The 23,705-nt window shown below is 39.2% G+C and overlaps 1 protein-coding gene across 1 annotated transcript in view; it reads right to left on the minus strand.

Annotated features, from left to right (window-relative positions):
• Positions 1–467: 467 nt before the first annotated feature.
• Positions 468–23,705, minus strand: part of ZNF536 (zinc finger protein 536) — a 299,046-nt gene continuing 275,808 nt past the window's right edge. The window contains exon 8 of the mRNA XM_075101471.1: positions 468–3,775. Coding sequence (XP_074957572.1) covers positions 3,540–3,775 — 236 coding nt within the window. The 3' untranslated portion in view covers positions 468–3,539. The remainder of the gene's footprint in view (positions 3,776–23,705) is intronic.

Here is a 23,705-nt window from a genome sequence, read left to right on the forward strand (position 1 = left end):
TCATATAATGTTAAAATATCCCTTCTATGAATGTGTTTTCCCTCTCAGCTTTTTCTTTGTGCAAGGCCACTTTCCTCTCTCCTCCCCACACTTGCTGTAGTTTCTCAGATTTGGTGCATCTTTTTTTGATGTTAATCATCTTTACTTCTTCTAAGACGTGAAAAATCCTTTAATTCATTTGCTTTCAAATGTGCAAATAGAACCTTAAACAGGAAGAATAAAGACTCATCCAGGAGAATGGGAGCGCTCTCACACTTGCACATTCTTTGAAGTGTAGGCAGCTTTCTTAACATGCACCATAACAATAAACCACCTCACAATTTTCTAAAGCCAAATATATGATCTATACAAACAATTTTTTTAATGTGAAAACATGACTCTATACATCATAGTGTATGATACACACTTCAAACACTTCCAAATCAAAGCTTGATAGACCCCAAGACTTTCTATAGTACATAAGTAGTAGTATATAAAACAATTATTACTACATGCTAAAACAGATTTCCACAGTCTTTTAATTAAGCACAATATATATAATATATATATGTATACACTGTATATAGATTTGTTCAGATTAATAAGTGGACTGAGCACACACACCCAGCATAATACACTCCAGTAACTGCCTAACAACTGTGAATTTACTGACATTAATTTTTTTTAAATCTGACAAAGCTGCAGAAAATAACGTTTTAACGGTTCCTAATAAACATAAGCAAGTAGGAAAACTTTTTTTCAGAGGTAGAGGTTTTATTGCGTAAAACACTGGATAAAACTGTACTGCTTCAAAGACATTTTTATTCTAACAGCAGAAAGAAAACAGTCATTGCTGAAAAAACAACTTTTAATACTTCTATACCAGAATAAAGTTCTGTCAACTGATGTATTATAATAATAAATAATGACCAAGAATAAACTTTAAATACAAAGTTTTCTAATTGTTACAAGCATAGCAACAAAATCCTCTACTCTATTGATCTCAGATTTCCTCCAAGATAGAAATTTTTCTTTGTGTAGGAATGTAGACAGTATTATGACCAGTATCACAGACTACAGAAGTTACAGAGAAAAAACTTGACATGTTTAGATATGAGAAGCATGATGATATTCAGAAACTGACAATGCATCACTGCTGCTGTCACTTGTTTGTATTACAAGTTACAAATGTTCTGGAAAAAAGGGCTATGTCAGAGGGGAGGATAGGGACAGTAGCACCCGACCAAATGGAATCAACACACACATCACAAGGAGCGGGAGATGTTTCCAGTGTCACAAACAGAATTATTGCCTGTCGTATCTGAAAATGCTCAGAAGACACAAAAGAATACTGAAAGAGCTCAAAAAGTGCAAGAAATGGAATGTGGGGGGTGGTTTCGTGTTTTTTTTTCCTCCTTTTTTTTTTTTTTGCTAAGATACTGAAGGCGGCGCAAACACACAAAAGCAAGCGACTGACACAGTCACCAAACACAGTAGTGCAGTTAAAATCCTAAAGCTTACTACAGTCAGAAAGTTTCAATAACATTTCAATCCTTTATCTAGGATCATAGAAACAGTTGCATTAAGTTTATCAACTCGATTTAAGTAAGGCAGTGAGAACTATACTAGAAAAACAAGAAAAGCAGCTTGCTCTGTGCCAGATGGGTCCAAGTTACACAGTGACCTCATTTAAACTGAAACTTCAGTTGGATGACATCCTTTCCGACAGCATATGCAAACCGTATTCCTTATTAGCCTGAGATTTTTTTTTCCATTCTCAGGGTAGCGCTAAGAATTTTATTTACATTGATTGCAGTTCAGTATTTTTTGTAAACTGCTTTAGGCAGAGCTGAAGTTTTAAGGCCCTGGGGTTTTACTCTGTGCTCCCAGCCTGCAAAGAAATATTGACTTTTTTAAACTTTTTTTTCTTTTTTTTCTTTAAGTCTGCATGATTTTTTTTCAGAAGAAGTTAATACTCCTCTACCATCACAATAAACAGCACCAATTTTGCTTCTATCAAAGGAAGTACATTAGAAGGCTAAAATTTTATGCCATTCAGAGAATTTCAGAATAAACCTTCAGTTATTTTTCTTACATTTTTTTAGGTATGTGGTTCATTACAGTCTCTCAAAAGCTTCCTATGTGGCAAACGCTTTACTAATTTTGGAGCATCCAATCAGTAAAAAATCTAAAATCTGCAAAAATATAGAACACATTTGTTTTACAAAACCAAACAAATATCAGCTAAAACACTTTTCTTCATTAGAGACAAAGAGCAGGAAGTTTGGATTCATATTTTAGGTAAAGCTACTTTATAAGAGCTTTCTCCAGAAGAAACTTCTGCACTATGTCTGTAACACTTATGAAAACTAACACATGAAAATTAACCATGACTGGGGAATCCTTCATTCAAGCATAAAAACAAAAAATAGGGGGTGGGGATTTAAAGGACATTTGAAAGAAAACAACAAGAAAAGAAAAAAACAGAGGAAGAAAAAAAAATTACCAACCTTCTATGTAATAAAATTTTGTTTCTCACCAGCACCTTCTACAGATAAGGCTGACTAGTTTCACTAAACAATATTTCTATATATTGTAATTCTACTTTTATAGCAACTTACTTCTTCATCAACAAGGGAAAAAAATAAACAGAATAAAAGCATTTCCCTCAATACTGCAAGATGATTACAAAAAATGGAATTACATTTCAAATCGGCAGTCACACATCAGGCTGCAGATTTTTTCTAACCATTGATACATTTGGCTGTATATTAAAAAAAGAGAAAAAAAGAAAATGTAATATCACAATACTTTTCAATATAGGTCAGTACTGACCCTAGCTTATGGGCCATCTAAGGTTTCTCCTATACTGCAGTTGCAACACCACTTGAATTGATTTTCTCTGCAATGACAGCTCCAGTCAGACTGGCACCATGGCAGTCTACCAACACATCTCATTACTATGCTAGGCAAATGACAGCAGCTGGTGTCATATTATAAAGGTGTTTTCAACAATGAAAACACAGCCCCTCAATCTTCAAGGCAACACTAAATTGTTTAAACAGTATCATTTTTCTGTTAAGAGCATTATTTTTGGACAAAGACCACTTTAAAGTTTGAAATCACCCTGCTTTTTAAACAACTAACCTCCTAACATTTTTAAATCACTTTATTATCCCACCTACATTGTTTGGAAGTACTTGTTGCCAGGTAACAGTTTAGCAGCCATTTTCAAGGGCTGGAAATTTATTTTGCATCTGGTTTATATATATATTTAAACATGCACACACGTATGGAATGTGTGTATTTTGTGTGTGTGTATGTAGATATATATTTAATGAGTGTATGATTGAATATCTCTCTGTGTGTCAATATATATATATGCACGTGTGTGTGTACATGTACATATACATATATTTGCATGTTTTCAGCATCCTGTACACTTCTGGGAATTTGCAATTCTTTCCCTTGGAAGGCAGTTAGCTGACCCTCACCCAAAAGCACATCTAAACCCAGTGTAAAAGGCTGCTGCAGTGTGGAGACGGAACTGCCGAGCTGCATCACTCCTGGGCCTCGCTGCCCTCCTCCGTTAGCTCTGCTGAGCTCCCTGGTTTGACAGCTGCAGGTTCCTCCAAATTCCCAGAAGCTTCGGAGTCAACTCTGGAGCGCTTGAACCTGCGGTCAGGATACTGGCTGTTGTCAAAAGGCATGCGATGGACACAGAGAACATGGGTCTTCAGATTTCCCTTCTGAGAGGCACTGTACGGGCAGTATCTGCACTGGAAAGGCCTGTGACCTGTGTGACAGATGAAAGTCTGGTTAGTTTTTTATTTTATGTATGCAGTGCCTGTAAATCCACCCATTGCACAGCCTGACAAAACCGAATGCTCCAGGAGCTCCCCCAGCAGAAATCCCTCCTGTTGGATGGAGGACATCACCGTGTGTCTTCAGCAAAAGTAAGAAATCTGTGCTATTTGCATGATGCCTTGTTAAAGAACCTGCATTTTAAAAATTTTCTGCTTCAGATTTTCCAGAAAAGTGCAGCTATTTCATCTCCCTCCTCAGACCCAGCTGTAAATCCATCAGACTGCAATCCAAACTAAACTCTTGTAAATACAGTGCAATCGTGTGTGAGACTGACTTCTTTTACATTTGTTAATTATCTTTTTTATTGAAGTGCAATTCAAGAATGACAGTGTGCAGAACCTTAGACTAATAAATACACTTTGTCTTTGGGTGGGTTTCTGACTAAAGAATTGTATGTTTTATTTCAATCACACAGATTACTTTTTAATGGAAAGAAATAACGGATTGAGATAACCAAGGCCTCAAACCTGCAAACATTTACTCCAGTGAGATTACTCCTGTGAGTAAAGATATGCAAGCATATAAGTGTGTGCTGGACCGGGGCCTGAGGTTATCACCAGCTTTAAAATAAAATGTCCAAGCTAGATTAGAAAAGGAATGTTAATGCACAAAATCTGATAGATGCACTTGTGGGTGAAACAGCAACTGACTGCAAAAGGCAGGCATGAATTAAAGATACCACTTCTTAGTAAGTCTATCAATATACTCTCCCATATTTTTCAGATTATTGTGATTTTGAATCTCCATGCTGTGTCTGGTTTTGGAGGTTATGTTTCAGCAATCACATTTCAGCCTGTGCTGGGAAGTTGTTGATGTGTTTTACTGGAACTTTATGAGCTTTGTCTCTCAAATTAACTTAAACCAGGACCATCTGAGGTCAAATGCGCTTAGCTTGCTTTAATTTGCTCAAATAAATGAATAAATAAATATGCCAGACCATCTACATAAAGCCAGGATAAGTGAAAAACAATACCCTATCTCCACATTTGAAGAGCACATTTTCCTTTGCTGTCATGTTACTACCTAGCAGGCACAAAACAGATGCTGGTGTAGCAGAGGAAGAGGGCTGTGCTTCCTGCTATGTGGGAAGGGGCTGGGACCATCTCACCTCGATTTTAGGTAGGAATTTAGCAGATAAGAAAATGGATGCTTGTTGTGCATTGGTCTGATGTTACCCATACTGGAGTGGGAATGCTACTGTAGTCCTTCCAGCAGAGATGGGAGCCTGGGTAACTGCTGGTTTTCACCTTGCACTGTTGCTGGCACACCTGCATGAGCACCTCTAGTGGAGTAAATTCACCTGAGCCAGCATTAGTTCTCTGGGTTGCTCAAATAATCTGCCATTTTTACGGTAACATCAAAACTACCACTTGAAGGCTGTGCCCCAGAACATACTGCTTGCTACCTAGAGGAGAGAGGAATTAAGTGCAGTCCACAGTTACCTAAGCCCTATTCCCCAGGACTACAGGCATGTTTCCTTTCTCAAGGATTGAAAGCTCCCCTCCACCCTTTGCTTTTACAAGCTGAAGACTGCCAGAAGTGTGACCACCCCTCCAAGACCTCCAACATGCATATTTAGGCATAAATCTTGGGATGGAGTGTAGGTTGATCTTCTGCTTCTCTCCTGGGATAGAGAAAGATGTTTTCCTCAACAACTTCATAAGGAAAAATAAATTAAATCTGTAAGCTTCTAATCATTACAAAGTCAAATTTCAGTGGAAAATTTCATAGCAATAGCAATGGAAGAAACCTACATAGATAACGTTACAGAAATTGGATTGGGCTTTTATAGAAAAATTTCAGCTGGAAGATATGAGGAAATAGTCAACAAAGAGATTGAAGGTGTCCCTAGTGCCTCTTAAAGTCAGTCCTAAAATCAATACAGAAGCAAAAATATGCTTGAAAATTTTTGAATATAATAGTTTTGAAAGCTGGAAGCACTCTCAAAACTGTCTGGATAGGAAGAAGGTCCAGACAAAGTCTGATTTTCATTGTTTCAGAAAATCTAGAAATATTTGAAAACTCAAAAAAAAAAAAAAAAGCTAAGACAACCATTACAACTCCCCCATTATTTGTCAAAGATGGATAAAGTCACTACAATTGACAGCTGGATTCTGGACTTTTTCTTTCCTTCTCCTTTTTCTCCCTCCTGAGTGATGCCCCTGACTGGGCACTCTGCTTGGGGAGGTGCCAAAATGCCTTGGCCAAAGTGGGACAAATGTCGAGGAAAGGGGAAGGAGACTTGCTCCATGAAGAATTGAAGTGATTTTTCCCTTTCTCCAAAAGACAAAGGTCTGCCGCTGTCACATTCACTGAGACAAGAGACGGCCTACACCAGCAGCACCAGCTTCCTTCCAGTATTTACGGTGTTTCATTTGACCACCTGACAACTGGTTCCCTTGCTAAGAACAGAAGACACCCTGCTAAGTTGTGACAAATAGTACAGCTTCCCTCCAAGCCTTATTTACTCTGGGTTTATTGATGCTGTGGAAAAAGCAAAAAGATACCCTGTTTATTTGGTCCTTCTTGTGCACTGCAGTGGCCAGCTACTGGAGGTACCGTAGATGATATAATGTCCCTGATAACTGCTCACAGAGCAGCATGCAGAGAGCACAGAGTGATGCAAGCAAGCAGGAGCAAGCAGGCACAATGTGCCCATCAGCCACCCTCTGAACCCCTCCAGCATGATGTAGCATGAAATACACTGGACATTTTTAGCTAGAATTGGTACCACCAGCCAACAGTATGAGACCTCACCAAGCAGCTTTAATGCTTTGCCCACAAGTAGCTGTTATTAAATGGCTATCCTAATTCTTTCCTGCAAAGAACAATTTCTAAATGAGGAATCCACAAAGCATGGATGGAGCTAACAACCTCACATGCACTAGACTAAAAGTGAACTCTTTCTGCCCACCACAGAACCAGGGTCAAATCCATAGAATTCCATACACAGAATGTCATTTATTAATTCAATGCACTTTCATAAATCAGAGAATATAAATTGCGCCTACAAGGATTCAGTTCTGCGCATTGCCTCCCCCACGTCTTACTTTTTCAGGCCATCAAAATTTCACATCACTGACTTGTGAAAAATAAGTACACAATAAGTTAATTTGTATTGTCACTATGCAGTACAACTGTGGTAAAGAGCACATTCATTTTTAATCTGGTATGAATAATATATAAATATGTATACAGAGTGAGGGTCATAGAAAAGCAAGCGGTACATTTTTTACAGTAGAAGTAGTACAAAAAACTAGAGGTTATTCTCACTTGCAAAGATAACAATATCTGCAATTTGCTTGTAACTAAGGGGTGAAGGAAACTGCCCATTTCTCTTAGGTATCCTGTCCATTAATTTTAGCTCAAAAACTTGTTGTGGGCAGCAGGCTCTTAAAATAACCCTTCCCAGATAAGTTGCCAATAAATTGATAAAATTTCATCTAGCAGTGGTTGGTAGGTTCTTTCTTAGCAAGTTGTAGTTTTACCCACTATATATCTTCCAATAAAATTATATGAAAGCCCTTCAAAAAAAAAAAAACCCTCTTTCTGATGGTTCAGGAGATAATGTGTAACACATTGCATTTGTAGTAACGACAATTAGACTAAAGGTGGGACAACAAGGGGGGCAAACTATGGTGCATCTTTCTCTAATCAAAGAGTGAGAACAGAGGACAATCTATTGTTTGCAGCTGAAATAATCCTGTTGTGGCACAATGTTCTATGAAGTCTGTGAGTGAGTGTGTGAAGAGACTTCATAATCCTCTGGATGGAGGCTGAGAGTCTAAAGAAATAGAACATAAATAATAATAAAACAATAATTAAAAACAGCTAAAATTGCAACAACGGTAGCTGGACTCAAAAAACATTTTTCGAAGGTGCAGATTTCCCTGGGAAGGGTGATTACCTCCAGCACCTGCTGAAGCCAGTCCTCTTAAAGTGATCTAAACCTTCCAGGATTGGACCCAGCAATGGCAGCAGTGCTGAAATGACTTAGGCTCATCATCTTCTCTGGTTTTCACTGTACCTTGGAGGGAACAAGGATTGTGGATGGGAGGTACTTTCTGGTCAGGATGGAGAAGTTTTCTGTGGGACCAATATTTAGAAAAATCCCTCAACATTTGAAACTAGTCCACCATTTTTAAAATAGAGGCTGCTTTGTTGATTTAGGCTTTGAGAAAAAAAAAAAAGTTTGTTTTCTTTCAAGTTTGTGATCTGATACGTTGCTTTGTGACACATCATGTCAGCCTGCATCAGTCACATTGCATTAGGTTTTGTAATATGGCATGACTGATGCAGCCCAACATGGTGTCTCAGCTAAACAGAGTCAGAAAATGCAGGTTTTGAGAAAGGCACGGATCTTAAAGTCTGGGGTTTAGGGCCATTTAAAGGAAAGTGTATATAAGCAGGCCTTGGATTTAAACAAAGCTATTGCCCATGAGTTAAGGGTTCGAGTACTTGCCAAACCTATTTTGCTTTGTCTTATCTTCAAAACTCATAATGTATTATTGGAACACATAAAAAGTCAATGTCAACAAAGTGCCATTGGGTTACTTACTGTAATCCAAACACAGCTAATAGTTACTAATTTATTAACTTTGATATGGATCCATTATTTAAGATTAGCACAAAGGAATACACAAACAAGAGAGAGCAAGAGAGATGAATACTGAAGTATTTTTCATTTAAAAAATCATTTACATGGTCAAGCTGCATTAATTCTCCACTTCTAAAATATTTGATTGGCATCCAAATTCTATAAAAATTTGCACAAAGAAACATCTTATTTTTGTGGTATTGCAGGCACATATGTAGGGGTTTGCACTAAAATGTAAAAATGGGCATTGGACTAGTCACATGAATAAGATCAGGAATTTATTCCAGATTGTTAAAAGTGTACTAATCACAGCAAAACCATGGCTTTCTCCCAAAGCAGCAAGAAAACGGTAATTTGAAAGAAAAATGCCAATAATACATCACACACACAAGCCGTCTGTTGCCCCCACTACACCACTTTTTATTATATTGCATATGTGTACATATACACACAGAGATACACACATACAGACACACAGACACAAAATTTAATACATAAATTTAGGGAAAAGGCAGAAGAGCAATAAAATGATGAACAGAAAACAAATGCTGTGCAATGTACTATAAATTATAATTAAATCCTGAATAAAATGTGTTTCTTAGATATGACATTTGTTCCCTTAAAATGCAAAAATGGCCATGATTATCTGACAGAATGTTTTTCCTTAGATGGCCAATGGCTATAGCACTTAGTAAGATGCAATACGGCAAACTCATTTCGGATTTCTTTGCCTGGTTTAAGTATTTCCTTTCGGTCAAAATTGAAAAGAACAGCAATTACCTCTTTAAAACAAATGCATTACCCCCTCACTAAGAAATATTTGAAAAGCCTCAAAGGTTTTAATTTCTTGGAGAAAAATCCCTGTAGTTGAGATGTTGGACACTGAAGATCTGGACTTGACCTTGACCTCTTGGGCTGCCATAGCAATCCCAAATGGCCAGGACCTTCTCTGGCCACAACCAGGCACTCTTGCAGGGCCAGCTGCAGTGGCTTAGGATGGATGGCCACCGCCTCCTGCACCGAGATGCTCAGTCCCACAACGTTGCTGGTGGAATGGTCCATGTAATCACACATCTGCCGCAGCGCAAAGTCAGCAAGCCACATGCAAACCTTCAGTGAACCTGGACCTCCCTGGGAAGAGCTGCTTTACATCTTTTTTCCTACACAAGCTTGTATTTAAGGTACAATCATCTTCAAACAGATGAAGCGTGTGTTGCCTCAGAAGTCACAGCAGGCAATGATGGCCATGTGCTTTCCATGTAGGAATAAACACTTTTTGACTGTCTCCAGTTCTCTGACAGTGATTACTGGGCTGAAGTCAAGGCTCTCTCAGACCACAGCCTCCAGGTCCCACGCATCTTGGTGAACAGTGTCATTTTAAAGTAATGTTATTATAGCATAATAACAAGTATTTTCAAAGCGAGAACTATCTTCATTTAAATCTTGGCTAGTGCAATTTCCTTCTTTTAACATATAAATTTTCATAAATACATTTACTATCCGCAGCAAACATCCCAAGTACTATATACATCACCCAGGAGAGCAGAAGGGCTCTAAAGCAGCCATTCTGATCTGGAGCATAACAGTATGGATGGGAAAATGCTGAATAAATATATTTGTCCAATAGACAAGAATGGCTCTGATTGAGCCATTCCACTTTATTGGTCTCAAAATATGCATTTTATGAAACTCCCAGAACACCAGACAGATTAAAGTACATCCAGTCAGGTTCATATACGTAATAAAAGTTTTTATAAAACAATTGAAAATTATATGTTTATTTACACACAGGTCCAGGACCAACCAAGATGGTCTTCTGGGAAAATTACAATATTCTGTGAAGTTTATATGTTTATTTGATTACAAAAAAAGGCAATATTTTAAAAACTGTTTCATGTTGACCAGGAAAAGCCATAAAAATGAAAAGCCTTGTCTGAAGCTTTTCTGATGATTTACTGTAGAAAAATATATAAAAAAAGCACAAATATCTGCATTTTAGGAAGGCCTGGGAACATTTTCACCTACCAAAGCTAAGGCTTTGGGTTGTGTTTCCCATGGGACATCTAAAACTATGGCAGTCCCCTGACTACCCTCCATTCAACTGGATTCCTTCATTACCAGGCTCAATCCTGCAAATAGCCCTAAGAGTAATCACAGGAATTGTTCACGATAAGAGGCACCAGACTAGTTACCTTGCTAATACAGACAAGACACTTCCAGGTGCAACTCAGGTCTGAACACGTGAACTGCCATCTGGAAGAGCCTTTCTCTCACAGAGGGTTACAGGAAAGATTTTAATTAGGGGAGGTTAAGTTTGAGGTAAAGACCCAGCTTATGGCAAAACACAGCCACCAGCTTGACCCTAAATAAATACATTAAGGATGTTTGGAAAAATTGCCTTAAAACAGCAGGATTTATCCACCTGTGAGATCACCGTGGCAGGTTAGCGATCCAGAAAGAATACCTTGTAGGGATTAACGTAGTGTATGGCACCATCCCGAGGCCAGCACCCATCCCAAAACCACCATGTGACACTGCGACCCTGGTGTTTTGCCGAGATGGACGTTCAGTCTACAGGCACCTGCAATAGCAGGGTGACTTACAACTGAACCGTCATTGGCTGCAGAAGAGCTGGAGAATGAAAAGACCTAATCTGTAACTCATTTGTTTCAAGGACTTTTACTTAAAAAAAAAAAATAAATTCCATTCATTGGATCAAATTAAATCCTCAGATACCTACATGGCTTTTCTGAAATGTAATCAAAGGTGGAGTCTGCTCTTGATTTAGTATATTATACAGTGCTTGGTGTTTCTGAATAGGTATTGCAACTTGCTGATGAATATGCTAAAGGGTTTAATGACACAGGGAAAAGCAAAAGTTGATGCTACACTTTGTTTTTAACATATATTATTAAATGTTTAAGTTAATTTCACACATTCCCCCTAAAATAAAAACTGCATTTAAAGTAACAGTTTAATTCCTGTCTCAGAAGGTTACAATCACTGATTATCACAAACTAAATTTTCCTTTAAAAGCAAATGAAGAAAAAAAATCAGCAACAAACCAACCCTGCTATGTAAAACAGCCAAAGGCAGATCAGTGTGACACAGAGGTTAACAACCACCTGGACACTCATGATAAAGAGAAACAAGTAGAAAATTCTACCCCTGTCCTTCATACATATGCTTTTAACTTCCTAAACAAATCAGTAACAAAATTATGGAAAGCTTCACTAATTTAACACTTGTTACCTTTGTTATACAGAGCATGGAAATTATAATTATTTGGAGGTAGACCAAGGAACTCACTAGCCCTCAACAGTACACTAAATAAAAGCAAATTACCAAATGGCTAGTGAAGTCATTGATGGCATAACGGACGCTTGCAACTCCTGGGAAAACAAAACATTTCCCATTTCTTGCAGAGCTGATAAAGTAACAGGATTAATCAGCTCCAGACACTTAGCACAGAGTAGTTTCTTTTTCAGAAGAGTAAGCTTTTCACACAGGAACTTTTGATTTCAAAGGAAAATGGATCTTTTCTTGGAAAAAGGAACAGCATCAGCAGAATAACTGAAAAGGTCCCTCTAAACAAATATTAAACACTATGTGAAGTTTGTAAAACAAAAATTATCCTAGAAAATAGCTGAAGACTTCAATTTCTAAGGACCTGTGTATTTCAGACCACTACCAGCAGGTATATCCGCCCAGCCCAGCGCAGCACCCCAGGCACGACAGCACACCAGTTTGGGTTTTGACATGACAACATGAGTTACGAGCCCGATGCCTCAGCAGGCTCCAAATGAGATTAGTGGGAATGCTGTCATTGATTGAGCTTGAAATGCCAGACTATCATTGTCCCATGCTTTGGGAAATTTAATTACATTTAATTTTTCATATTTATTTACTTTGGTTTATACACATAAGTAGAAGACAGAGTTCTTATCAAGGGCACTAGGTACCTGCTGTTAAGAGCAGGCCACCTCTGACTAAATTTACAATGGCAATGGTCATGGCAATTTATAAATTCCTCAATCATAACCCCTTTTGTTATCCAGAACTCACAACTGCTTAGCCAAAAAATAAGCATTCCCCTCCAGCCATGTCCCTCACTGATACCAATTCTTGTTCTCCCAAAGTCCAGAGGTGCTGCCAGCGCATCCCCACATCTCTGTAGCCTGGGCCCTTCTGCACAAGAGGAGAGAACTACCTGAGCCCACAAAGTAAGTGGGTTATAGCCCTCTGACAGCCTTTTCTTTCTCTTATGTTTTGGGGATGCAAGTAGACTGCAGCTAAGGAAACATATTTTGAAGATAAGTGGCAGGCTTTTCTTTAATATTAACTAACCCCAATATTTCTGATTATCAAAATTACATGTTCAGAGTCCCACCCTTGCCTTTACTTACATATTTCAATTAAATGCTACGTCTGTTTGTTCCTTTGGTTATTTAATCATGTCAATAACGTTATATTCCCATTCTAACCCCTCGAGCAAAATATCTCAGTTTTCCTACTAGTTCAGTCACAAGTTTGCTGTCTAATGTTCTGTCATATTTTTTAATTGTCTCAGTAAATATTTATTATTTCAGGGAGCATTTAGGACTTCTGGAATGAAGGTCTATTTGAATTTAATGCACCTATGGTTTTCCAGAATAAATGCTGTAATGGTGGGACTGGGATTTTAGGAAAGTGATTGTGCAATTCAGGGGTGCTAATAGGAAAGGTCTTGTCAGTGATGATATTTTGCTACCAAATATCCTTTATTCTGCCTAGCATTCATAAATACAATAGCATTTTCTTTTTCACTCTGGGCAACTGTCTTGAGCTTATTTATTTTATTTGGTGGAATGGAATTTTAAAAATCCCATACTCAGCATTCTAAATTTTTCCTGCCCACATTTCAATGTGTCATATCCTCAGCTGGTGTTGAACAGGACACACACAATCTGTGCCATACAGAGACCTGCCTGTCTATACACAGCTAGGTAAGGATCAGGAGTCTCCCCATCAGCTCCATGGTCCACAAATCAGCTAAATGGGAAGGGATGGAATTATCCACTTGCTATAACGTTTGCTGAAGTGGGACCCTTAGCTACAGTAATTATTTTCTGCATGTATGATGTCACTTGTGCTAACCATGTTCTCCTTTAATTTTAGCTGATGCTTTGTTACTTAAATGGGGTAATTTAGATGGTATTTTGTCACGTTATAACTTGTCATGTACCTCATGATTCTCTATCTTCAGCAGCATGTTAGTAAAGAGACTGAGGAAAATCAAAACACTTTAAGTAAATAAATACCCAGCTCACTAATAGCTAATATTTCAAATTATCCATGAGTAGCTCACAACCCTACTAATCATTCTGCTACAACATTACTATTATCTGTTTATGGGATTTTGTGAGTGTAGTTCACAGAACAACTCATTATCGGCAATGCTAGAGCGTTATGTGCCATCACTGCACTGAATTACCATGAATGCAGCCTGAGTGGAGACTCACAGCAACCCACCTTTCACCAGGCACGTTCCCTATGTAGGTCTGCATATAGCTAACGTGTCTGTAAAAAAAGCACATATTTTTATCATATCCCATTTAACAAATCAGGGAATCAAACAGTAAAAATTAAAAGGCTGCAAAGAATAAACTGAGCATTAACTTTGCAGGATCTCTACCTCTGGAAAGTACTGTTGATGTTGTCACAGAAAAAGTGTCTTTTTTATTAAGTCACAAAGGAAATGCTTTCGCCCCTTCTCCTTTCCTTTTCTATAAAAGGATCTCTAAAATGAAAGGTGTCAGACTTTGCTTTTTCTTCTTGGCGTGATCCAGAATGTATGGCTGAGGAATGACAGATGTCTGCAACCAGCTGCAATGAAGCATGCTAAAGTTTCGGTCTAATCCACTTATTTCACTGCAGTCACGTAAACCAAAACAAATGGGCAGTGCCTTACATTATAAAAACACAGCAGCATTACTTTGTTGCATAATGTAGCTGATACGCCATCTTTTTATCATTTTTCCTACTGCAGAAAGAATTCACCTCTTTATTAAAAACAGCCCCTGAAAGTTCTCCCATTCTGCTCACCTCTATTTTTTTCTTTTAGTGTCACAGGAGTCTTGCTATGCCCCATGCATTACTCAATACACTGCTATTATGAAAACACTGTAATATTTTTCTAGGGAAGAGTGCTTTTGTTCTTAAACGTGCAATCTGATTCAGAAGCCACAGAGCCTGATCCTGCTCTCGTACCCTTGTTACAAGCCTGTGGTTTGAACAGATCTGCGCTGCTCTGAATGAGGTCAGGATTGGGCCCGCCATCAAATTGGCACACATTTTGGCTGTATAACAAGTGCATCAACCACTTACCCTTAATGGGTAAAAACCCCCATGTTTCTGCTTTTTACTGATCAAACTGGAAATGTTAGCAGAGATGCAACTAATAACCTTAATCTACTTGACTAACCTCATTCAAAAAAAAAAAACCCCATTTTAATGAGGAGGAAGAGCCTTTGCCGATATGTTTACCAAAGCTTCTGAAACCACCTACCCTCCTCCCCCCCCCAGTTCGTTATGCCAGAGGGAGTATAACCTAAGTGAACATGGCATCGCTTCCTGGGAAGGGAGACCCTGCCTCACTCCAACATGTAGTGCAGCAACCTTTTGAACCCTCCCTCCTTTAATCCTTGTAAGGAAAGAGAAAGCATGAGGAGTCATGTGGCTCCCTCCCTGCCAGCAGTTTCAACAGCTGGGAAGCACTCTTTCAGCACAATCCATAAAAAAAGATGTGTTGGATTTCGCCTATGGCAGAATGGCATACAATTTCTGGCCCTTCAGGCTAAAACAATAAATGCAAAGAGGAAAATTTGAGATTTCCCCCCTTAAACTTCCCACAACAACCTCAGCAAAACCACATGACTTGTCTTGTACAATCTCCCTGGTGTTTTCAGTGCTACTTTGGCAGGAAATCAGAATTACTGTTATATAAATTCCATCTGATGCCAGAGCTACCATCTGTGAGTAAAACTGCTTCACCTACGTCTGCCGGCAAAGCCACTCTCTCAGAGACAAGGGAGAAGGGGAAAAAAATTTGATTAATTTGCAGAATGCCTGTGATTTGCTCATATATTATTATAACTGCTCATCAGCACATGACAAATTCCCAGCACTCCGCACAGGAACCCGTTCAGTTTCAGCAGTTTTTTGCGTCGGCACCTGACAGACTGCAGAGCCACTAATGACTTTCAGATGCTTACAAACAGTAATTCTATCTTCAGAATAAAAAGAAAAATCCGTAGGAAGAAAAGAGTACAGTTAGTCTATTCCATTTCCTTCCTGTATATCAACATGATTTAACTCTTCGGGGCAGCAGCAGTTCCAGGATCACAACACGGCTGCTCCTTGCCTGTAAAAGACAAAGACTGCCAATCTCAGGGGGAAAGGTGGAAGCAAAAGCCAGTCTCTAAAGGCTTTTACTGCACCAACACCAGAGAGCCAGATACAAAGCAGGTAGCCTAGGAAAAGGCACACCTACCCTGCAGTACTGAAATAAAATACATGCTCTCCCCTGTGCTCCCGAATTCCATATCTATTTTCCTATTTTAATACTTCTGATAACCTTTTGCATTTTCAGGGAACACATCTGCTTCCTAACTGCAGCCGAAATGTTTTTTTTTCCCCCTTTAAAACTATGATTATGCTTTCTGAAGCACTGTCTGTGTGCTTGATTGCCTGTTTTAGATTAGAGATTTTAGCAAGGAAACAAAGACTTCAGAGTGCACATCAGTCCTGCATATGAGAAACCACAGAAGGAATAAGCAATAAAATGTGATGCACCATCTGTCCACAAACAATAACCTGGATGTTCTGAAGGCTTACAAATTATTTAGCACACAACCTCACCAAATTATAGGACCCTTAAATAGAGCAATAGACTGGGAATGAGAACCTCTTTGATGTCCCTTTGTATTTTTTTTTTTCCCAACTCAGCCCTCGTTTGATTGCTAACAGTTGAGGTATTTCTCAATGACTATTGGAGCAAGTTGATTTTTATTAAGTAGCTCTCCATAGAATATTTTGCCACAGATTTGAACAGTGGGGTATATGCTGCCTCTCTGGCCCTAGCCTGCTGCAAACAGATTGTTAATCAAAAGACAGTCTAAAAGAACAGTCGGTTGGGAAATTCAGTCCTAAGGGCAAAATGCTGCCCTCGGTACTCATGCACAACTCCCACTGGCTTCCACGGGAGCTGGTGGGAATGCTCAGTGAGGAATTTGACTTTATTAAGCACTAGAAGGTTTCTGACTGGACTGTTGTGGAACAAATTTCTAACAAAGAATCAGATTTTATTTTTTCTTCCCCCCCCCCCCCCCCAATTATATCCTGCTCCAATTAAAAATAAAATTACTTTTTTTAGCTGTCATGCTGAAGCACAGTGATCTTGCATGCAAACTGTATTAACAATTGAGGACACTTCAGGTACCGTATACTGGAGTACGTCAAAACTATTGGATCCCTAGACAAACCTGGCATCCCTCAGCAATGTGCACGTAATCAAGATATTCAGAGAGCTGCGTTTGGGACAGAGGATTTTGATTCACCGTATTGAACTGTGAGATCATGTTAAAAAGAAAACCAGCAAAACAAACATAAAAATTATGGTTTTTTAATATGCAGTGAATTGCAGAATTTCTAGAGCTACTGTTTCATTCCACCTTGTCTCTATATTATAAATTCCTGAGTTTTTAGTGAACACTAGCATTTGTTTTTTCCAGTTGAAGCATACCTCTAAAACCATACTCTGAAATAAATCAGTATCCCTAAAGCCACCCACTTCATTTTAAAAAGGAAGAGCTTTGCTACCATTTATTAACAACCTGCCCTAACATTTCTTTTGCTCTTGTTTCCATAGATTTTTTTCTGCGGGTTTTCTTAACACAGCATTTTCCACGTTGGCTCTCAGCTAACAAACATCCAGACCCACCCACCTAAGGTCTTCTTAGCGTGCCCTTTACTCTTTCATCTAGATGGCAGATCAAAATTCAAATCAAAAGAGATGGTAGAAGACAGAGGGGTTTTGCTGTTTTGTTTTATTTTATCATATTCTCTTTGACAAACAGGGGCCAAGAGGGAGGTAACTGTATAATTAACTTTAGATGTGCCTAATGTAACTCCATTATCATTGATGAGTCTTATGGAGAGAAACTGAGAGGGAAATGTGCCTTCTAGAGTTTCAGTGTGGAGCCAGCACTGTTAAAGAATATTTCAGCATTTAGGCCCTGATTCAGCAAATTGCTGAACATTATGCATACTATAAAGCCCATAAGTCATCCTACAGACTTGTGTGGGAATGTATACGTGCTTTCACAATACATGAGCGTAACTTGTCTCCAAGCTGGGGCCTCATAGCCTAACCCTTACTTACAAAGATTCACAAAAGAGACATGAAAATTTGCCTGGGGCTAAAAGCTGGCACATTACATTGTTTCATTTCTAATCCATGCTCCTTTTGTATTTATTTTTGCATTTATTTTTATGTGGTATTCACTCCTAGTGTGAGAGGGACAGAGGGCCCTGAGGATGCTGGGTGTCCGAGGGGCCACCAGCCCATCACCTGCCAAGGTGCACAGGCTGCACCATCCCAGCCACCCCCCACCTGCAGGCTGGAGCCCCCTTGGGTAGCGAGAGGTCACTGACCACTAATTGGGAGGGGGGTAATTTTAGCATCACTATGGATCACCTGGGGCTGGCTGATTGCTGTATGAGTTGCACACAGACCAATAACCAACATGCAGAGCTGAGGGGTGGCTTTAGCTCTTACCATTGTCCCTAAATCCAAGTGTTGCCACCCAGCAAAAGGCACATGATGAATATGCAGCAAATCCATTAGATATTAAAGGAAACAAAGCCAAAATCCCCTTCCAATAACTTCTGTGGCAGTCAGTACATAGAACACCAGCTGCTAATGAGGATTTTATTTTGATTAAAATTGAGAAGTCCAAGATATTGAAGTTTCCATGGGCAGTGGGACACCAAGTGTCCATTTAGGGTGTTTCAGTATTTTCTTTGATGATTTAGAGTGAAAGTGATCCATACCTACCCCTGAATAACTTAAGCCAAACACAGCATGCCAGGTAGCAAAGAGGCAAACCTTGCTGCCATCAGTACCTAGCACACTGAAGCCTTGCTCCAAGCTCTGCTGCCTATGGGAGAGCCACTCAATCTCACGTAAGCATCATTGACTTCTATGGTCTTCCAGAGAGAAGGTTTACTTACATGAAATCAATGGCAGGTTCCAGGCTTTCAAGCAAACTGTTACCCACTTGGGTGTCTCTGTGTATAAATCAAAATTGTTTTGCAACAAAAACAGTCTGTACAGTGGTTAGAGGGGGGCAAAATATTTGCCTTCTGGAGAAGCCATGCAATTCCTCTGGTTTCAACAAATAATCTGACGCAGGGAACTATTCCCTATCTACCATCACGCTAATCAGAACAGAGAGGTCTATAAATGTACTTAAAGAGACAACTTAAAAAAAATTAATCTGTGGTTTAACTTAAAGGTCAACTCAATACATATTGAGAAGTCAACTGAAATCCTGCCATTAAATATAATCACTCCTTCCAGGGTGGTAAATACGGTGTGGATATACCTATCAGGAGCCAAATTCTGATCTCAGATGAACACAGGACTGGAGCTGCACGCAGATGGAGGAGAGCAGGGCTGACCTTGCATACAGAGCCTTTCCACTCTGAGCCTTTAGGTATCAAGACCCAGGCCACTAGAAAAGCTCCTTTAAATTCCATAGGACATGATTAATATAATGAGATATTTTAAAAAAAAAAAAAAAAACAAACCAAAAATTTAGGTTTCTTTTTGTATTTTTTCCAGCTTTTTGGATTCCTGCTTTCAAGTATTTTCCATAATTCTAAAGGCTAGAGAATTACTTTCTTATAAAAAGAACAGAGAGAGATTTTTCTATAATCACATGGCTACAATGGCAAGAGCCTTTCAGAAATGGGAAACTGCCCCAGCCATCACAGTAAATTCAGGAAAAGCAGGACAGCCGTAGGACTCCTACTTCTCTGCTCTGTGGCAGGCATCCATCCCGAGCCGTTATTATATGCACAATCATTCAAACCCCAAACCAGTTTTCCTATTCTTTAATAGGAATAAATTGAATAAGGCTTAACTAGCATTTTATACATGTATAAACTTATTCTTTCAATTTTAATATATGGAAGGTACATTATAGGCAGTATTTCCTGAAATAACGTTAAAGAATTGACTGGGATTGGGTGAGGGGAAAGGCACAAAGGTCAGATTTAAATCCTGAAGGTAGCATAAAAAATTTAGATAAAATTGTTTGCATATATTTTTCTATAGCATGTGTCCTGACAGTGTCACCATCAGCATGGGCTCTAGAATTCATAATCCACTGTGCTATTTTTTAAAATAGTTTGCTTTTTTTATTAACTGTGCTTCCCTATTTCCATGAGATATAGACATCGACAGTGAATAGACCTTTTCTAATTGAACTGATAGCTTGAAAGTGAACATGTCCTTGAATTTACACTGAAAGATAGACAGTGATTGTTTATAATAAGGGATTTAGTCAACTGCCTTTCCATTTGTACAGCAAGGACTTTATCAACAGACCATGTTTAGGTAAATAGTGCCAAATAAGATAAATTCTGTATTAAAGGACGAATGTCTCGCAGTGTCAGATGTACAAGGAAGAGACATTTGGCTGATGATATGTCCTGTAAGTATAAAAGAGAGTATTAAGATAACACTTTATGCTAGCATTAATACATCAAAGTTCTGGACCTGTTTCATCCAAAGTGAAAGCAAGGATGCTCTTAATTCCTATCTAAGATTAATTTGATTCAGAAGGCATTCAGCCTTATGTCCTGTTTTACAGCTTTATAAGAATTGCTGGATTTGCAAAATAGCAAGGCTGTATGTATGTTAATAAATGGTCTGTATTTGTCTACCCAGAGTTGAAGCCTTTCTTTAAAACACACACATGCACAACTCCGGCTCTGTGAGCTTGCTTTGCCCACAATATTAGAGCTTAGCTATCTCCTTGCTGAAGGGCCTATTTGTCTGCTTTAAGTGAAATCACTCAATTCTCAAAAGTCAGTGGAGGACTTTGGAAGGGGGAGGGCTGGGAGAGGCCACTCCAAATAAGTTCCATTAATCAAAAGACACAGTCTAATGTAACTAATATTTTACAATTAGAGAAGACAAGATGGAACTAAAAGCCATCTATCTCTCTTACACCACATGATCATCGATTCATAATCAGAAGACTGAGAGTCGCACAAAGATGCATTTACAGAGGCTGGGGGAGGGGGCTTGGTCGGAGCCGGAGATAATGAACACGACGAGAAGGAGCGGCGCTGAAGGCTGGGGAAAGATGACAGAGTGGTTCAATGGTGACGGATGACACGAAGATGAGTACTGATACCTGACAGGCAGCGAATGATGACTGCAGTCCTTTCCCACCATTATGATCCTCAATTATCTTGGTAAGGACTGAGAAAAAAAAAAAAAAAAAAAAGCCGAAGTGGCTCAGCCCATCCGTTTATTTATAAGCTGGGATAATGCTAGAGTGTGCCAGGCTGCTGGGGAAAGGCCACCTTTTCACAATTTGATCAGCACTTTATAGGAGCTGTAGTTTTCATTGTCAGCGCTCATGGGCACAAGGGGAAATGGGTAAAATACAGTACTTGTCCATCTGTTTTGTAATAAAATTCTTAAATCTTCAAAGGGAGTTATTTTTTTTCTTTCACTGCCACCTTCAGGAAAAAAGCCAAATCCTGGGCTAACCAAAAAAATAAAGGAGAAAAGAGAAAACTCACTTTGTATTTGCACAAAGAATTAGCAGGCTGCAGCCTATGGTCCTGAAATTACACACACAGATTTATCCGAATGTATAATACGCAGCACGGAACGAGCCAGTGTGAGCAAGAACTGGAGCTGCAAGGAGTGCAGGAGAGAAGTGAAGGGGAACTTTTAAAGATTCTTCATTGATTTAGGGAATTATTAATAAAAAGGGAAGAAAGTTCACTCAAGACTGCTTTGTAGTTGCAGAAGATGCCACAGGCTAGCATTTCTATACCAAAGAATATGCCGTTCTGCTACATTATTTATTTTTAAAGACACAGATCTCCTAGCTGTGTTGGAGTCATTGCATTTGAGAAAAACAAGTTAAGATTAATGTTCTTCACAGCTCCCGATAGCAGTAAATATTTGATCAGAACAATTCACATTTAAATGTTGACATACTAAAAATCATATTTTGGAAGAAATATTTCTTCTTCATGCTTTAACCATAACTTTCTTTTCCTGTCCCCTTCCCCCTCTTGTCCTCTTGGAAAAACAAAGTCACACAACATAGCACCACATTTCCCATGCATGGGAAAAAATCAAAAAGGAATGAAACCAGGTCAAACACAGCTCTGTTGGTTTTTTTGTGTGTTTGTTTTGTTTTGTTTTTTAAATCACATGTACTATACAGGTCATACATTCTCTGCAATTTTGCCCACCTTTGTCCAAAGGAGCAGGCTGCTCAGTTTAGCTACCTGAGGGGCAGCCACCCCGAGCCGGCCGCTCAGTGGAGCTGCACATCAGACCGCTCTGCACTGGCAGAGGTGGGGATGGCGGGCTGCCCGCAGAACCCCCACTCCCTGCCATGCCAGAGCACAGGAACACTGCAAAGGTGCTATGCTGCACGTTTTAGGGTGCCAACAGTCTAGTCAATCAGAGCAATGGGTTTACAGGTCTGTCTGCAGTGCAACCTGCTAACCAGGGACAGGAAGAAAACAGCGAAGAGCCATCTATAGCACCAGCTTCCACATGCAGAAGTGAGCCCAAAGAACCAGGTGGACAACCCGAGCCCAGCTAACACTTGGAGCAGCTTAAATACCAGCACACTAAGCTTCATCTGACTCCATTTAAAAACTTCCCATATACTTCTCCTGGCTCCAGGACTGTCAGCACAAGTGTATCAGCAAAAAAGACACATCAGAAAGGAGTTGTGTCATCTGTGGTGGAAGCGAAAAGGCCCCCAGTCACACCAGTTCCTGTTGGCCAAGTGGCCTGTAGTAATAAGCATTAAGAACATTAAAGTTCAGCAGGTGTCTTTCATCAGCAGAGATGTTTAAGGTGGAAGAGTTCTAGATTCTGGCTACATACATTAAATAAAATAATAGATGGGGGGGAAAACAATAGTGAGAATTAGCCTAAATATACTTGCGAATGCTTACATTGGTAATGGGTACCTCAAAGCCCTAAGTGTGCATTGGATTGCTTGGATGTAACAGGCTCCAGGGGATGAGGCTGGTTCCAGCTGGCAACCTTGAAGCCAAGGGAAGGCAAGGATGTATCAGGACATGTGTCCATAGGGCTACACGGGGCACCGTTTGGTTGACAAATGGCATGTCCCCAAAGAAGTGAAAATATAATACGTGACATATGGTACCTTTTATGGAGCTGCTTTTTAATTTTGATGGCTTCCACCCTTACTTTTGCACAGAAAATACACACACTAGACTTGGTTTGAAAGGAACACATGGAACAAACCACGCTTGTACAAGAAACGCACTACTCATCTCACAGATACCGTAAGCACCATGAGAAGCCTTGCTGGTACAAGACTATAAATATTCCAGGAAACGTTTCCCAGATTTCCATTTAGGAATCCTAATTATGAATAAATGTCCTTAATCTGCCCACTTCATACATCTGAGATTTAAGACAGGTTGAATCCATGTTCATCACCCTAATTAGCCCAAACAAAAGCTCCAGATGTGAGAAGCATGGTTCTAATGTAGGGGACTTAATAGCAATTGAACAAATATTGTATAGCTATAACTGGTTTTCATAAATAACATATCCTCAGAAGTGATGATAAGTGACACATTATAAAATGCTTTTTGTCAGTGATTTTTTGCAAGAGCACGTGCTTACTTGTGCAAAAGTTGGACCCATCTCCCTGTAATGTTATTTCAGTATCTGTGGCAAAACAGCTCTGCTGCCATCAGTAGATTCACAATTGTGTAAAATTGGACTATCATAGTGATTAATTGGGTTAACTTAATCTGTACACGCAAATTAAGTAATTGCGCTCACAAATATCTAATTTAGCATGTGCATGCAATAGTTTAATTTGCACATACAATCATACTCTTTGGGTAAATGAGCTACACAATTATGAATAATTTTTTCCTGTCCTTGTCTGCTTGTGTAAATTCTCTGAAA

The sequence above is a fragment of the Phalacrocorax aristotelis genome, chromosome 8, assembly GCF_949628215.1.
Source record: "Phalacrocorax aristotelis chromosome 8, bGulAri2.1, whole genome shotgun sequence".
Lineage (NCBI taxonomy): Eukaryota > Metazoa > Chordata > Aves > Suliformes > Phalacrocoracidae > Phalacrocorax > Phalacrocorax aristotelis.